The sequence below is a fragment of the Choloepus didactylus genome, chromosome 4 (genome assembly GCF_015220235.1).
Source record: "Choloepus didactylus isolate mChoDid1 chromosome 4, mChoDid1.pri, whole genome shotgun sequence".
In the NCBI taxonomy this organism is placed as follows: Eukaryota; Metazoa; Chordata; class Mammalia; order Pilosa; family Megalonychidae; genus Choloepus; species Choloepus didactylus.
Genome location: NC_051310.1, coordinates 155979224 through 155997943, shown reverse-complemented (window position 1 = coordinate 155997943; position 18720 = coordinate 155979224). Strand labels below are relative to the sequence as shown.

Below are 18720 nucleotides of genomic sequence, written 5' to 3'. Positions count from 1 at the left end.
CAGTTGTCCTCAGGGATCCATTTTTCCTTACCAGTCAGTTTGTCCATGTTCTTGTCCACTTCCTGCTTTCCTTCCCAAATGCTGGTTTAGCTGACCCACAGTAACTTCAGGCTCAATATCAGATGGTAACGCTTTTTATAGATGTCTCAAATAGCCCTCACAAATTCTAAACCCTATAATTAATCTCTTACAGTGGTTCTACTTCTATGATTATAGCCTAACTGACCTAAAGGAAAGGATTTTCATGGCTTTTCTGGATGTAAAATGTAAATAGGGCAGTTAGACCTAGTTTTGTGCTGTAAAGTTCTGTAAGTGAAGCTGCCACTTTAAATTATGGGGCAAGTTTTGTCAACTGTAAATAACTTTACTCATGTTCTGTAGGATGTATTTAAGTCAAAAATTCAAGACTGAGAATGTATTTAAAAAATGTTGCCCTGGGCACCTGTTTTCAGATGAGACATAGGGAGGTTTTACTTGGAATTAAACCATCTGATCCACACCACATATTAAGCAACCGCAGTGACCACCATTTCTTGTCTGAAATCTGCAGGTGTGCATATTGGCTCTCCCCTGCAGCAGAGGGCCCTCTCTTATGGAGCTCTGGAGTTTTTGTTCAGCTTCCACTATCATTTCAAGCACTGTGTGTTCCCACAGAGCACAGAAATACATTGCTGAATCTTCGAGTTCTAAGGGTGAAATGATGAGGCTGATGGATTTATCTTGTTTCTGGAAGTTTATAGAATAGCGACCATTCTTTGCATTATGGTCAATAGATCTCTGTAGAATAAGGAAAACGAGCTCTGTACTGGAATGTTGCTTGTACCATAAAATAGCGTAGTCACTCCGACTTGTTTCATACTGGCAGTCCACGGTGACTGCTGCCCCCTCTTGCATGGATATGACTGACTGGACTTGAGTAACTTTCTGGGCCATGCTGGCTCCTGTGGGGGAAACCAGAGAACAGGGTGATCCTCTGAAGTAGTGAATAAAATACTGTAAGAATTAGTCTAATTTAGAACCCAATGACACACCAAATTAAAATTGCAGTATGTTTGCTTTTCTCCCATCCCCCTTTCTTCCTCAAGTCCATTTGATGTCCAACATGCCCACATGCAATCTTTTATCCTTCACATCTCACCGACATTTGGAACCATCCCTACCTGAGTAGATGATGGCCACGAATACCCACAGAAGGCTGGAAGGTGGCATGTGGCATATATTCCCCTACACCAATGTGTTTTTCTCTGCCACAAGCTTAGAGTTGAGTGTTTCTGCATGCCCGGCAGTAAGTATACATAGTCCCTGGGTTCTGACGCTAGTCTGCCAGACAGGAAATAGGGTTCCTTAGGTGCAGTGTACTCACAGATGAGAATAAAATCATGTTCAGCTCAAACTTTCACTTTCCCTATTTGTCTTTCCCATAGTCTATAAACTTCCAAAGGAGATAAATCCATCAGCCTCACTATTTCACACTTACAGTTCAAAGATTCAGCAAAGAATTTCTGTGCTCTAGTAAATGAATTTGGCAGTACTTAATAAGAGACATGAAATAACATTTAGGATTGAAGCAGTTGACATACATGGATAATTATTCAATGGAATAATTTTGGGGACCCATTTAAAATAGAACTAATTGCAAGTCATGGACCCTCCTGATAATCTGCTTATTATTCACTCATTTTGCATATATTTACTTCTCTCTATCCAGAATCTAATGAAATAAACAAAAACCTCACAGATTCCTGACTTTCTCAGAATAAAGCAATCTTCCCTAATATCAGATAAAATAGACTTTAAGTGAAAAACTGTTACAAGGAACAAAGATCACTAAATACTGATAAAGGGGTCAATTCAACAAGAAGAGCCCCAAACTATATGAAGCAAATATTGACAGATTTGAAGGGATAATTAGGTGGTTCAACATTAATGGTAAGAGGTTTCAACATACCAGTTTCAATAATGAATAGAACATCTAGCCAGATGATCAGTAAGGAAATAGAAGACTTGAATGGCACTGTAAACCAACTAGACCTAATAGGTGTATGTAGAACCCTTCACCCAACAGCAGCAGAACATACATTCCTCTCTAGTGCACCTCGATCATTCTCCAGGATAGACCATTTTATGTCACAAAACAAGTCTCAATAAATTAAAAAAAAAATGAGGTCATATAATCTGTCTCCATTCAGTAGAATGAAGCTAGAAATCAACAGAGGAAGGAGTGGAAAATTCACAAATATGATCCTATCCAATCCAATGACTGTAGCTCTTTCTTCTTTATTCCTGAATTCTAGGGCTTTACTTAAGTTTCACAATACATAAAGGTATTTACAATCAAATGATATAAAATCAGTCCTTCTGACTTCTAGAATCTATTTAGTTGTTTGTGTTTTTATAAAATTGTAGCATGAATAAACTAATGCTGTTTCAAAATCTGACATTCAGTTTTATTTATTTGACTCTGAAGAGGATCAACACATTGAGCCTGTTGCCTCCACAAGTAAAATTTTACTTATCAGATCATGTGTCCTGGAATTTTCCTAAAAGCACATTTTCTGTCCCAATGACCCAAAGTTGTTCAGTCTTAGCTGTTAAATTCTTTGAATGGGTATTTCTTCTTTGTGTAATAGTTACCACAAGCATGCCAGATCTGTCTGTAACACGATGCTAGAATCTATACCCACAGAATGTGATTCCTATCAGGCTACACATGCACAGTACCTGTCAACATCAAAGAAGTTGGTAGCTGAATTTTGGTTACACAGATACATGATTGTGTGGAATGTAGGTATTGGTCTTCCATTTGGTTTTATTGTTGTAATGGACAAATTAATATAAAGGAACTAACATGCAAATAGACCTCCATAAAGGAAAGTATGGACAGTCTCTAAAGCAGCGCCTGTTCTTTGTAACAGTGCAAAATAATATATCAAATCAGTGGTGCAAGGAAGAGAGTTTCTAATTGTTTGAGGAATCTGTTCTGCTTGTCCCATTCCACCTCTGGGTGCTGACAGGCAGCGGCTCACCTGGTGTGTAGTTATTCCTATGAAACAGATGGAGTCATGACCATCCACAGCAGCCTGGGGAGCAGCAGGAAGGAAGGATCCCCCCTTGCTGGAAAGGCCCCGCTCTGTGTTCCTGGTGGTTCAGGTGCAGGGTTCCTTGGCTGCAGAGTGGGGCTGCCTCTGAAATACGGTCTCTGGGGAGGTCACGTTTGGCTGTGTTATGACACCCAGGTTGGGAGATTTGGCTTAACCTAAACATTATTTTGCCTTTCCTTATGACTTCATTGGCAAATGATTATATCTGGCAAAGGACAAGCATAAAGCTTGACATTGAAGGAGGTGTTGGAAGGAGATTAATCATTTAAAACTTCCAAGTTTAGTGAATTAGTCTTTGATAAAACCTGAAGGGCTTATCTGAAATAAATTTATAATGAATCATGGCTGTGATAGCAAATGTTCAATCATGTTTTTATTACTGTCTTGCCTCAGTCTGATTTTAGGTAAAAAGTGTTCACCAATCCTTGGCTTCCCTGCAGGAGACAAACTACAATTCCTCACCTCCCTTCCTTCCTACTTACCAGCTAAACTATGGGAACTGATAACTTTACAACAGTAAAACATCTTCTCAAATAGGTTTCTGATTATGTAGTCTCTCCAGTTGTGTACTGGAGAGACAAATGGTAGCAGCATTTCAGTCATATTCATTTAAAGAGGCAAACGTGTATCTTAGAGAATCCCTGAGCCCTCTAAAATATTGTCAAGCTGTCACCATGAGGGCATTTGTCTTTTTTTAGTGCAATTCTACAATTCTATTTAGAATTTGTCAGGAAGACCAAATGTCTCCCCAAATGCTGTTCTATCAGTGAAAGCATTAAAAACTGTTCATGGTATCAATGTGTCCAAAATAAAAATATTTCTCTCCCTGGACTTGAAGGACTGAAAATTTTGTTCCATTTTATGTTGACAATTCATATGGCATCAGAGAGTTTATGTCAAATTGTCAAACTCTAAAAGTTTTATTTTTGCTTGACCATGACATAAGGAAACCCAGATGAAATAAATTGAGCTCTTCTTTGGCAAACTGTCCTCTGACTCTCCCTGGTTCCTTTATAGAAATTTCCAAACTCAATCACTTTGTGAAGCCACAGAATCACTACTGAGGTTTGCAGAACTTCTCTATTCTCCTCCTGTTGCATCCTGACAACGGATCTCCTCAGATGCCTACAAGGCCTTCTAATCTAGGTATTATATAGTCTTATCCTTACATATTTCTGCCCAATGAAAACTACTCCAATCAGACGTAAATACCATTCCACATTTCTTACCCAACTTTTCTATCTACCAAAGAAGGAAGTACACTGACATCTTGTGGACAATTCTCCCATTGCTGAGCCAGTTTGTTTGATTTTTTTTTTCCCCTCTTTCTCTTTTTATGTATTGAGATAGTGTGCTTTGTCAAGGGGTAAAGGGTCTGGGTTGTTTATTTCTGGTTAAACCTCTTTGAATTCATAAACAAATTAAGGGTTTTCTTTTATTTTTGTTTATGTGGTCTGTTGGGAATAGACCTTTATTGCTTTTGTTGTCATATGTCTTATCCCCGTGTATATTACAAAACTCATGGTGAATTGCTAATAATTTTTGCCTGAAACAGACAGCTTTCCTTTAAAGAGATTAAGGAAAGAGAAAAAAACATTCTGTTTTTTTTTATTTTACTTTTTATATTTACCATTGCCAGTGGTCTTTATTTCTTTGTATAGATCTAAGTTTTCTTTTGGAATCATTTCCTTCCTGCCGGATAAATTTTCTTTAAAATTTCTTGGAGTGAAGGTTTGTTGGTAACTAATTTTCTCTGCATGGTGTCTGAAATTATCTTTATTTCATGTTCATTTTTAAGTTTTTTTTTTTGTTTTTTTTTTTTACTTTTACAGAGACTAATTTTGCAGATTTTTTTGTTTCCTCAAAGTTATAAAGATGTCATTCCATTGACTTTGGTCCTCCTTTCCTTCTTGGTAGATTTAAGCCATAATTTTTATTGTTTTCTTGAATGTAATGTGTTTTTTCCCTGTGATTGATTTTTTTAATGGACGTAAAATTCACATAACATACAATTCACCATTATAACCATTTTTAAAGTGTACAATTTAGTGCAATTAGTACATTCACAATCTTGTGCAACTATTACCACTATCAATTTCCAGAACATTTCATCACCCCAAAAGAATCTTCATACCTTCAGTCACTCTCTGTTCCCCTCTCCCCTAGCCCCTGGTAGCCACTAATCTGTTTTAAACGTCTCTATGGATTTGCCTATTCTGGATATTTCATATTAATAGAATCATACAAAATGTCACCTTTTGTGTCTAGCTTCTTTCAACATTTTCAAGGTTCATCCATGTTGTAGCGTGTACCAGTACTTCATTCATTTTTATGGATGAGTAATATTCCCTTGTATGGATAGGGCACATATTGTTTATTCATTCATCAACTGATGGACATTTGGGTTGTTTGCACCTTTTGGCTGCTGTGAATAGTGCTGCTATACACATTAGTGTACAAGACTTTGATTGAACAAGTGTTTTCAGTTCTTGGGATATATATACTTAGGAGCAGCATTGCTATGTCCTGTCTGATTTTTTAATCAACTATTTTGAGATATAATTTACGTAGAATAAAATGCACACAATTTAAATACATAGTTTGAGGAGTTTTGACAAATGCATACACTCTTGTAACTGCCACCAAAATCATGACATGAAACATTTCAATCATTCCCATAAGTTTACTTTTTCCCTTTGCCATCAATCCCCTCTTCTCATCTCTGTCACCAGGCAACTACTACTCTGCTTTCTATCACTTTAGAATAGCTTTGTCTTTTCTCAAATTTCATATAAATGGAATTATACTGCATGTAGTCTTGTGCATCCTATATATAGCATGAAGATTTTAGATACATCCATGTGTTACCTGTATCACTAATTCAACCCATTTATTGCTGCATTATATGAATATATCACAATTTGTTTTTATATTCACCAATTAATGGATGTTTGGGTTGTTTCCAGTTTGGGGCTATGAGACTAAAACTAATGAACATACAAAAATCCTTCTGTGGATATATGTTTTCACTTCTATTGGGTAAATACCTAGAAGTGGAATTTCTGAGTCATATGGTAAGCATAATTTATAGGAAACTGCCAAGTAATTTTCCAATGTGGTCATGCAAATTTGCATTCCCACCGAAATTATGAGTCCCAGTTGCTCCACAAGTGGTTGGATATTTATGACAATTTCAAATTCTTAACCATTATGAAAATCTTATTACAGTTCAGTCATTCGTTAAGTCAAGTTTCCTTCATTTACTTTAATAACCACTCTTGCATACTGCCACACTGCTGAGTTATACATTTATTTCAGTACCTCTATTTACAAATGAAACCTAATCTACATATCTGCCAGTCTAAGCCCCCAGAGTGGGGTTTGCCTCTAGCCCCAGTTGTAGGTTTGGGTATGGGCTGCAGGTGCCTGGAAAGCACTGTGCACTTGCTGCACAGAAGTAGGTGGCTGAGTCTTCAGGCTGGGAAGGCATAATGTGCAAAGAGAAATGTCTGGCACTTTTATTGAAGAAGACTGTAAATCTTCCCTCTTCTATTTTATTCGCAACTGAACGTATGGCTACCAGTAATGCAGGACCTTTACCAGGGTATTGTCGATACCATGGGAAGTAGTCAAATGCATCGTTATTGTAAGCACAGTTCAGAATTGCAACTCTTCTTTCCTGGACTGTCAGAGATTGAGGACTTTGCTTCACTGGAGACTGGTCACTCTTCCCCTTCTGTTGGCCATTCACCCCTGCACAGAAAGATAATAAAGATGTCATCAGGTCCCCAAATGTCTGTTTCCTTCTTAAATTTTCTACCTGCATGAGTTCATCTGTGCCCTGATTTTCTCATTCCCCAAATTAAAGATAAATCCTAGAGTTCCTCCTCTACAACTCACAGCCTAGATGAAGCCACAGAATTAAAAATGATGCTCCCAGGAGCTTGTCCATTCCTCCTAGAACTAGAGATCAGTAACAGCACAGGCAGTCTTCTGGTGTCCCCAGTCAGCTGGAACTCTGACTCTAAATTCACGCCCACTTTAATCCTGTTACAGGCCCCACCCTTTCATAAATGCTTTCACCTAAAACTATTTCTGTCAAAGAAGCACTTTCCCATTTTGTTCAATTTTAGCATTGTTGAAAGTATGTTCATTGAGAATCAGAAATTCCTCCTTAAACCTGGAAAAGGATTATTTGCAATTTCTCTAACCCCAATCCCCCTCTGCCTTTTCCTCACACCCCCAAGAATATTAAGAATTGAAGACTAGGAAAACTGGACATATCAATGGAGAGGACATATTCCAAAATGCCTTATTTATGATGCTGGAAGAAACAGACTCTCATGAAGCTATAAAATCAGCATGTTTATGAGTTTTTAAAAATTATTAATGATAGTAGTTAAAGTTATTCAGGGCACATAATGTGCATAATATTCCATTGCAAGCTAATGTCATGGATCAGAATGTAGAGAAGATAAGGTCCTTTTATCCTTAGGGAACTGAAATTTTATAATAATCTTTAGATGTGTCCTTATTTTTCATGACCCTAAGAAATAATAGGAGAAAATCAATTTCAGCTTCTTTGTATTTCTTCTAAAATATAGTTTTAAGAATATATCTGGGGGAAATCTAGGAAATACTGGAATTGTCTGTTCTGGAGGAGCTTTGATCTCCAAATGGACAAGAGAGAATGGAAAAACTGTGCAAGGCTTCAGAAGATATGGGGCTGTGGCAATTCAATAAGGCAGCATTTTTGGTAACTCATACTGAGGTTGAACAAATATTCAATATTTTTCCTTCACATTTTATCCTCATGGATGACATATGAAGAATCAATTTGGTTTCTGAGGTTAACACAGCCAGGACATGGTGGCAGAAACTGAGGATGTATTCAGAAGAGCCCTAAAAACAGGGGTCATCTGTTCCCTTAAATAATTGAAGTTGAAAGAATGTAAGATGGCACATTTTTTTTCTGAAGCACAGAAAGAAATGTGTTGTATGAATATTTGATGCCATCTCAAATCCAAGTAAAGGTGACTGGTGGTGTCACCACCATTGAACAGGAGACACTGATGTGAATCCCCATTCCTCAATCTACACTCCAATCCTATTCTGCTGTAATTCCTTAAGGGGGATTGTTTTGTGCAGTTTTCTTTTCATTTATTCATTTAAAAGTGCCTGCTAAATGGGCAGTAGTTGGATCTCATCCATGAAAGAGACACAATCCCAGTATTCAGTCTACACAGTCACAGCACTCAAATTCAGACAGATAAAAACCACCAAAATGATCTGTGTGTCTACACATTGTGACAGAGAAAAGAATGAAGAAATTCTGCTTCTGAACCCAGTCAGAGGAGGTTTTTGAAGGAGGAGATGCTTGAACTGGGCCTTAAAATATAAGTAGGTTTCCCAGTTAGAAGAGTGGGAAAAGGGGAATCCTAGGCACAGATTAACTCAGCGTGGCTAGAGGTTGGACTGTGTGTGGTTGGAAACTATATAAATTTATATTAGAGAAGCTTGTGTGACTCTGACCTTGAAGGACCACGAGTATCATCCAAAGAAGTCTTGACTTCCAAAGTTATTTCTCCTATTTGACTGTGAATAAACTGATACTATTTAGGAAGATAGATGGACAGATAGATAGATAACTGATAGATATAAATTGAAGCAGATTATGAGATAATCATTTACAAGGATAATCTATGTCTACATAATGAATAGGTGTATGTAAGACACATTTTAATCTCTAAAACAACATTGCCCCCTTGTGTCAATATAAGGAGGTTACACTGAACATTTTTTTACAGCTTCTTAAAAGTTTATGTTTGGCAACCTCTGCATCAAATGCACTGAAATAAGTGTCTGAGTTTTCCTCTTGAGCCAATGATTTCTTCAGATGGAAGGAGATTTTTCCCTTGATGAGGTCAACCATGAAATAACCTCTCCTGCTCTCTGTTAAGATGTGTCTCAGGAGGATTTGATGGCCTTTGTGGGATGCTGGATCACCTAGCTATCTATAGGGACAAAAATGACACTGACCTTACTACATTCACAAAGTTACTGGAGATAGATTATAGACCTAAATGTAAAACCTAAAACTATAAAACTTTTAAAAGAAAAGTTTTGTGAATTTGAGATAGGCAAAGTTTTCATATAACAACAACAACAACAAAAAAGCCATGAAACATAAAAAAGGAACAATTGATAACTTGGGCTTCATAAAAATAATGCAAAGTTATTCATTTTTAAACATAAGAGAGTAAATTTAACTTTCTAAGCAAAACCCTCCAACAGCTTTTCTTTTATTCCAAACAAAAGCCAAAATCCTTACAAAGGCCTAAAATCCTCTACACAATCTGGTCCCCAGCTACCTCGCTGATTGTATTGCCTGCTGCTCCCTCCCCTCTTTGCTCCACTCCATCTCCACTGGCCACATTTCTGTACCTCCATTATGTTAACCCACTTCTACCTTTGGGATTTCAACTGAATATTCCCTCTGCCTAGAAGAGGTTTCCCTCAATTATCTTATAACCTGCTTCCTCAGCTCTCTCTGGTCTTAAGAAATTGTCATCTTTTCAGGTCATCTTGCCTCTCTCCGCTCTATAAAATTGCAAGCCATAGCACCTGTGGATGGCCTGGGTTTTTGACACTGCACAGAGTTGGAAGAAAGAGGCAGTGTCTGGGGGTGGCATTACAGAGAAGGCAGTGGGGGCAGAGGCCAGTTGGTTGACCTGGTCACACTGTCAGTGTTTCACAATAAGGAAGGGATCAGGACTTCCAGTATGACCTGGACACAGAAGTCTCCTTTTATACCTGCCAGTGTAGGGATAAATTATCACTAAGGGAGACTTAGAGGCCGGGGAAGATGTAGCAGAGTGTGCCAGCTAATCGCCTTTTATAAAAGTGATTTAAAACAAAAGTAAGAAACATTCTCACCTCCCACCCTTGTAAAATAATTGGTTAAATGCTGAATAAATCTTTAGGGATTTGAATCCTGAACATTTGAGAATGAGATAAGACAGAAGAGTCCAACACAAACTTGCATGCCTCTAGCATTTAGATTGGTTACTATCTAATTAAAGAAGTGAGTTAACACAAATGGCATACCTGGATTCATGCTTAAGATTTTTATTTTGAAGTATTCTAAAATTCCCATCTGAATTAAAATGAGTAGAATTTCAAAATAGTTCTCCCCCATTTCATCTTTTTATAAATTAAGAACTAATTGTTTCATTACCATATAACACAACAGCATCATCTGTGGCAAAGTATTTAGTTTTCCTTTAAAAAGGAGAGTGTCATTTGTCTTGGTGGTTCCAAGAATTCAGAGTGGCCCTTCCTTTGAAATTTGATGTCAACTTTGGTATTCTAGACCTAAGATAATTAGCCATTTAATCAGTATTAAATTGTATCACCTGTACCAAGCTGCTATGTCAAACTTAACGAGAATATTCTGTTAAGCATGTGAATTTATTTCTATTATGTTTCATACATAGACTGAAAGGCATAGCCTTAAGAAAAAATCTAGTACTTTCCCAATTCCTTGAAAGCTAAACATTATCTGTATACTGGAAAAAAGAAAAATAAAAAACTAAAATGGCCAAAGACTTTGAAAATCTTTTGCCAATATAATGTATATTTCTTGACTAGAACAGGGTAGAAAGAAATCTGGTAAAACGAGGCAAAATTTATAAAAGAAAAAGAATGAGAGGAGCAAACCAAGTCAACTTAAAAAATGAGATACTTGAATAAACTTGCTGGTCCAGAACAAATAGAATTTCTGCTTCTGACATTATTGCTTTTTAAAAGAAAAGACTAATAAAACTGCAGTTCACATGGGGATAGAGGTCAAGTGTTGTCATTGCCACAACATTATGCCATTACACTAAATGTAAAGCTTCCTCAGAAACTTTTGTCTGCTAAAATCTGTCTTAAAAGCAATGGATCTATTCTGAATAAACATGCAGAAATTAGCACTAATCTTTGGCCAAACTACATATTAGTTCATAGGGAAAAGCATTTCCCTGGTGGGAAAGATATAGAGAGAAAATATATCAACACTTAAATCAGAAACTGCTATTTCCACAACAGCTTCTGCACCAACTGCAAAGACTGCAGATAAGTTAGCCAATTCAGTTCTGTCACTAACTACCCACATTAAGCCACACTCCACAGGTTAAGAGGAATCCTACATAGATTGCCCTTCAGGTACTGGTTGCAAGTCCAGGGGTCCAGGCCACCCACCCTTCTGACAAACTGTCTACAAATTCTGGGGTTCCCCGCCACTCAGGTTTGATAATTCACTAGAATAATTTATAGAACTCACTGAAAGCACGATAGTTACAATTATAGCTTTATTATAATAATAGATACAAGTCAGAAGAAGCCGAAAGAAGAGATGCAGAGGGTGAGGTCTGGAAGGGTCTCAGACTCAAGCTTCCATGTTCTCTTCCTGTGGAGTCAAGATGTTTCACCCTCCAACCACAGAGATGTGTCTTATAGATCATGGAAGCTCTCTGGAGCTTCAAGTATCCAGAGTTTATGTGGGGTCTCATTATGTAGGCGTGATTGACGGAATCAGTGCCCATGTGGCTTAACTCAATGTCTAGGCCCCCTTCCCTCCCAGAGATCGGGGTGGTGGGCTGATGTGGGCTGACGTGGGCTGATGTGATGTGAGACAAAGCCCCAACCTCCTACTCACTTGGTTGGTCTTTCTAGTGTGGTGGACCCCTCACCCCCCACCCCCCAAGACGGCAGGTGTGGCTGGTCCCAGCTTATAGCCATTAGGTGTGGTCCTGGACCCACCATGAACAACAAAACACTCTCCTAACACAGGAAATTCCAAAGGTTTAGAGGTTATTTCCCCCAGAAAATGGGGACAAAGACCAGGCAAGTTTTTCATTATGCTATATACATGTGTGAGCATACAAGCACATACACACACATACATATATACATACATATGTAGAGAGAACATCTCACTTGCTATGGTGCTGTTAATAATAAGAATGGAGAAATATTTGAAGGGAAATTTGAAAATCCCCTTTATATTTGCATATTTCCTGTATGTATAAAGCTAAATTCACTGATGCCTGGGAAGTTGTTTAGGGAGTGCTTCTTATGTTTGGAGAGAAGAATGGCTTACCAGATAGTATCATTCTTTCTCTGAGTGATAAATGTGTGGTCCAAAGTAGTTGGGGATTTATGTTAAAATATGTGGACGTCCTTTTTGGTTTCCAAAACCATTGTATATATGCAGTAGCTGGGTGAAGGCATATTTAATCACTTAAAATTTGTATGCTTGGAGCATTTGGTATCTTATGTGAAATAAGAAGGAATATTTCTAGTACATATATTTTTAAATATGGCATGTTCTTGATATAATGAATCTTGTTACTATGTGGCAGAAATCATCCTAAAAGTAATCCACAACTGCTTTGCAAAAACTGCCTTTGGAATCAGCAGATATACAGAGCAGTAAACATGATGATTCTGTCTGGAATAAGCTACAAAAGAAAATGCGTTTTCCCCAATCATAAATGTTGATGATTTCATAAGTTCCCACAGCATGCCAACTACTACTAATGTTGAGTTTCTAAAAAGAATACATATACTTGATGCTGTTTGTTGTGAGTATAGGAGAAAAATAGTGAGAAAAGTTGCCTAAGTCCAGATTTCCCCCAAGAAAGTATACCTTGATAGCTGTCAAAGGATGAGACCACTACCCAATATCTGAAATAAAAAGACAAAACAGAGTTTATTGTTTACAATAATAAGGGAGAGTTATATAGGTCAGAGTAAAATAGATGGGTGATTTTATATTGGATTTTGGAGAAGGGTGGAATTCAAGGATTGGTGAACTTTCAGAGATGTAAATGAGTTGACATCATCTACTGAAGCACAGTCTTACTTGGATGAAACTGTTGTTTGACTGGTTGCCACTCAGAGATGTATTCACTGGCATGAGTCCATTCCTGATTGGCTGATTTTCAGAAACCAAGGGCTGACGTTGATTGGTTGGTTTGCAAAGGTGTATTCACTGTGTGAGTAGTCATTGATCAGTTGAACATGTAAACTGGTGCTGGTGGCTACTTGTTACAGAACAACCCATCTTTTCCTAAGTCTGGGGGAACAATTTTTTTCCAGTTTCCCCTGCACCCTTTTGGTTCTCAATTAGTCAAAGCTGGAGGAGAGACTTTTAAGGACTGTCCCGATCTTCTCCAATGTTATTGATTGTTCTTGAAGAGGTTTGGCCAGAAGAGATCTGATTTTTAGTTTACACCTTGATCATCATGAGTTTATTGTCTTTGAATTACTTTTGAATCATCTTTTGGGACAATGACTACCCAGGTCCATTTAAGATCCCACAGAGCCATGCCCCAAAAGTAAAACTAGAAGTATTATAAAAAGGAATTGGAAGACACTTTGCAACCATGACCCAAGAGTTCCCATATCTGATTAAGAAAACAAGTTCGAATGATTTTCTGAATCTTAGATAACTAGGTTGATTTTTTTCCATCTGTCTGCCTATCTATCTATCCATCCCTCTATCATCTATCTAATCTATTTTTGCTTAAATTGTTTTTACTCATTTGCAGTATTAATAAAGTTTCACCACTGGTCTACTCCCAGCACTAAGAATAGTGCCCTGAAAATTGTAGCCACTTAATATATAGCTGTTAAATGGTGTTATTGTTAAATAAAGCCACAGGAGGGAGAGAAGGACCATACAGAATTGTAGCCTTCTAGTAAGTTGTAGGAGAATTTGTTTTTGATAGAAAATCAATTGGTAGAAAAACAAACCATTATTGATATCAAGTTCTTATTAATTAAAATAAAAGTCTAATCATAGCCTTTCTTATTTTAATGCCCTGTCCTAATCTTCTCTCCCTATAGAAACTTATTTGTGGAAATCACTTTGTCCCTGGAGTAAGTCATAAACTATGCATGTGTGCAGGAGGAAGAGGAAGGGAGAGGGGTAGAGGATGAGTGAAGAAATGATGTTTGCTCACCTTGTAGAGTGTGGCTACCTGAGGTCACTAATGTAATTAAAATTAGAGATTTACTACTGTTGAATTTGGCCATCCAGAAACTCAACCCTGCCTGATAATAAAGAAAAAAGTTTGAGGATTAAGGAGCTATGAATTTCCACTTTACAGAGGGCATCTTACTCACAGCCTGACTGGATCCTAGGCTGATGGGTCTGGAGTAGGAAAGCTTACATTGGCTGCCAAGTGGGATAAGCTGGGTGATCTTCCAAAGCCCCTTAGATAAATAGTTGTATAACAAAAGCAGAAGGAGTGATCAGTTGTCTCTGTGGGGTTACGGGGCCTCACTCGCAGTCCAGGAGTCCTCTTAGTGTTAACAGAGGTCCTCTAAGACTTTCAGCCTCTTCCTCCACTTCCTCATTCAAGGATTGCTTCCCTTCATCCCTGCCTCATTCCAGCCAAAAGCTACTGTTAGCCAAAGCAGTCAGGGATCCCCTCCTGCCTCTTCTTTTACTATGCTCTATTCATCACATATTTGAAGCCCCCACCTCACCAGCTAGTGAGGTATGGATCCATGACTAACATTCAAGGTACTCCCTATTTTTTTGAGAAGAGTTGAAGTAAAAAAAGTAAATTTTATAAACATGTACAGATTTGGGACATAGGCATATTCTTTCTTTTATTTCATATGCATAAGTATCACAAATGGCCTCTTTCTTCTGATGCCATTACAATCACATGATAATTTCTTCCCATATTTCATCTGAAAAGGTAAAAAACAGTCTGTAGCCTCTAGATGATGAGCATGCTGCTTGAAAATTAGTGAATGAAAGATGGGATAACTGGGGTCAGAGAACTGGAGACCTGAAGGATAGTTCAGGGAGGCAACACTGGTCCTGTGGAGAAAACTTAGAAACAGGAATAAGAAATACCCTTTCTCATTCAGGGAGCAGGAATGTTTGAGGGTGACAATGGGTGGTGCTGAGGGAAGAGATGTGCAGCCACGTTCAGGAAAAGTTGAGGGTAAGGGTTAGTCAAATAGGCAAAGAAATTCAGAGACAAATATAAACAGTAAGAACAACAAATATCAACTGCAGAAGAACTGGTTCAAAGAATAAAAGTTACAGTGGATGTATGAGACATTGTTGGTGTGCCACTCAAGCCCCTCAGAAACCTCCTACTGGTTCTCTATGCCCATCTGCTCACCTCTGTGTGCTTTGCTGTTAACAGCTTAGCAAAGGACTGATTTTTGCTGGTTTACAGAAACTGTCTTTGAGAGATTCAGAAGTTGGACTTAGCAGACAAAGATGTCAAAGCAGCTATTTCAAACACGTTCAAAGAACTAAGGGAAACCATGCTGAAAGAACAGATGTCATGAGAACAGTATATCAAGTAAAGAATACCTATAAAAAGGTAGAAATTATCTTTAAAACAGAACAAAATGGAAATTCTGGAGTTGAGAAGTATAATAACCAGAATGAAAAATTCACTAGAAAGGTTCAACAGTATTTTTGAACTTGCAAAAGAAAGAATCAGTGAACTCAAAGAGAGATCCATAGAGATTACGCAATCTGAAGAACAGAAAGAATAAAGAGTGAGGAAAAATGAAGAGAGAATTAAACAGTGGGGTTCACCACTAAGCACACCAACATAAGCATAATGGGAAAACTAGAAAGAGAGAAGAGAAAGAGAGGAGGAAAAAAATTTCAAGGAAATGATGGCTGGGATCTTTCTTGATTTGATGAAAAACATTATTCTACTCACCTCAGAGTTCAAGGAATTCCAAGTAAGATAATTGGATAGAGATCCACACCCAGACACATCAGTTGAAGACAAAGAGAAAATATTTAAAGCAGTGAAAAATAAACAAATCTTCACATACAAGGGAACACAATAAGATTAATTGCTGATTTCTCATCAAAACCCATGCAGCACGAACACAGAGTTCTGAAAGAAAAAGACCACCAATCAAGAATCTTATATTCAGGAAAAGTTATTTCAAAATGAAGGTGAAATAAAGGCATTCCCAGATAAATAAAAATTGAGACAATCCATCGCTAGCAGGCCTGCCTTATAGGAAATAATAAAGGAAGTTCTTCAGGCTGAAGACAATTGACCCCAGACAGTAATTCATATACACACAAAATACAAAGAGCACCAGTAAAGTCAATTATTTAGGTAATTATAAAAAACAATGTAATTGCATATTTATTCTCTGTGGAGAGCCGCTTCCCGGGTTGGGGCCTAGTGGACGGGCCGCGACCTGCTCTAGAGTTAGGGCCTGTTGGACACGCCGAGACCTGCTCTCGAGTTACCCCCGCCCATCGAGTGAGCCAAGATGGCGCCTGCATCCCGTTTCCGCATATGACGCTTAGAGCGGCGGCTGCCTGCTAGCCTATTGTACACGCTTACGTAGTGCCTGCACATTGGTTGTAACTATCGTATATAAGAAAGTGCCCGCGCTAGCCTCGGAGAGACAGCCCACAGGGAGCCGTGCCTGACGGCCGCATAGAGGTTGTTCTCCCACGGGGTGTAAGGCCTCGCGTGGAATATGTAACAGAGAAAGTTTTCTTCCTGGCTCCAGTAAAAGGCTTGCATTTACTACCGCTGTGTGCCTCAAGTGTTGGTTTGTCTGTGTCTCTCCCTCTTTTCCCTCTGTTCTCCTCGCCGGCCGGGGACAGGGCGTGTGGGACCGAGCGAGAGGGCGCCGGACAAGTGGTGGCCCGTACGGGGCATCGAATACTCGACCAAGCTCTGACCAGCTGAGCTGGTGGTGGACAGCGGACTTCCTGCGCCCGGCCAGCGCGAGAAGGTGAGTGCTCCTTTTACGTGAGAGTCAGGGCCCGTGGATTCTCAGGCGGTCCCGGGGACTCGGAAGAGCTCTCCGAGTGGTTGAAAGTACAGTGCCGACTGCAAGCATGGGGCAGTCTGAAAGTTTATCTTTGTTAGCTAAAAGTACAGTGCCGACTGCAAGCATGGGGCAGTCTGAAAGTTTACCCTTGTTAGCTCCTTTAAAAGCCCTCCTGAAGCAGAGGGGTATTTCAGTTAGGAAAAGCTCCCTACAGAAGTTTCTTAATGATGTTGAAATTTTTGCCCCCTGGTTTCCCTCCTCCGGCAGCCTCGGTCTGCCTTCTTGGCTGAAGTTTGGTCACGATATAGATTGGGCGCGTCGGACTAACGTTTGTCTGAATCCACCTTTAGTCCCTATATGGGAGACCGTTCGCGCGATCCTTGAACTGGGGGTTGGCCGCGAGCCACCCGGGAGGCGAGAGTGTGTGCAGCGGTCCAGGCACTTAGAGGAAGAGAGAGCCGGCGAGAAAGGGTGGACTGGATGCAGATGGGAGCTCCCACCTGGGCAATGTTTCCTTGACATTGAGAACACACTGCTAAGGGCAGCCACATTCTTAGAATTGTGTTCCATGTGTTACTTGAGAAACTCTCCTTTCTTACAGTAGGCATTTCAATGCTGTTGACTGAAATGAATACATTCATGTTATAGTACTGCTTTGAGGAAAGACTACATAATTTTATTCTCAGGGAAACATAGTTCATGATGACAACCATATAGAAGAGGTGCTGAGTATATAAATTATATAAACAAAAATTTGATCTGGACAAAGGAGCCACGTCTTTCAGTTTGCTGTTGAATTGTACTATTAAGAAAATTTCCTATACTAGTAAATAAAACAGTATTTGTCTGCTCATACTTTTGACTCCATGTAAGACTGGTCGGGTGCGGTAGTGAGAAGGGGGGAGGGAGTGGAGCAGGGAGATCGGTCTGTGGCTGACTGTGAACAATCGATTGAGATGACTCACTGCCTTCGGACTGTCTATTTGCATAAGAGAAGGAAATGTCCTGATAAAGAGTTTGAGGTCTTGCTTTCCAGAGAGATGATTTAGAATTGTCTTTAAAACATAACATAAAACAAAACAAAAACCTCATTTTACTATCACAGTGCAAATCATTTCCATAACATGCAACTGGAAAGTTTTTCCCTGGTGGATTGTCTTTAGAGTTTAAAGGAATCTTATCATATAGCTGCATGCACTCTGTACTAAAATGATGAACTCTTTTAATTTACAGATCTTTGTTTGCTGATAATTTTATTTTGCAGCGGCATAAAAATTTAAGATTGTGGATTAAAAGAAACTCTATAAGGTGGAAAAGGAAAAATTTGCTCTGAAATAATATTAATTTGATTTAGAAGCATTTAAAATCTTTAGGAGACATAATTCGAATCAGGGCTCTGGTTCAAATATGATTTTGATATAAAGCACATGGTGAGCTTTCTGTTTGAAAACAACCCTGTGTTGCTCCACCATTACTTAGGTTTTAAAGCTATAATTAAAGGCCTTAGCCATGCCCCAGATTTTACGCTGGCCATCTTGTAATTTCACAAGTATCCAAAATTAAGCTCCCCTTAATAATAACCTTTCCAGGGTAGAAGTCTCTCCCTGAGAAAAATGTTTTTCTTTTCTCTTCCAGCGCATCAATAACTCGTGCTATAACCCATCCGGAGACATCCAGTCCGCACACAACCGGAAGTGGAAAGCAGTCCTGCTTACAGGTTTATTCTATCACTAATCGTATGGAGTACCACTTAAATTACTTTTGGCTTTTCTTGATTGGT

At 38.8% G+C, this 18720-nt stretch overlaps 1 gene segment (V, D, J or C); it reads right to left on the bottom strand.

Moving 5' to 3' along the window:
- Positions 1-480: 480 nt before the first annotated feature.
- Positions 481-1245, bottom strand: LOC119532952. The segment is given in 2 exon segments: positions 481-941; positions 1161-1245. Coding segments are annotated over 2 exon segments (510 nt in total).
- Between the last annotated feature and the right edge of the window lie 17475 nt (positions 1246-18720).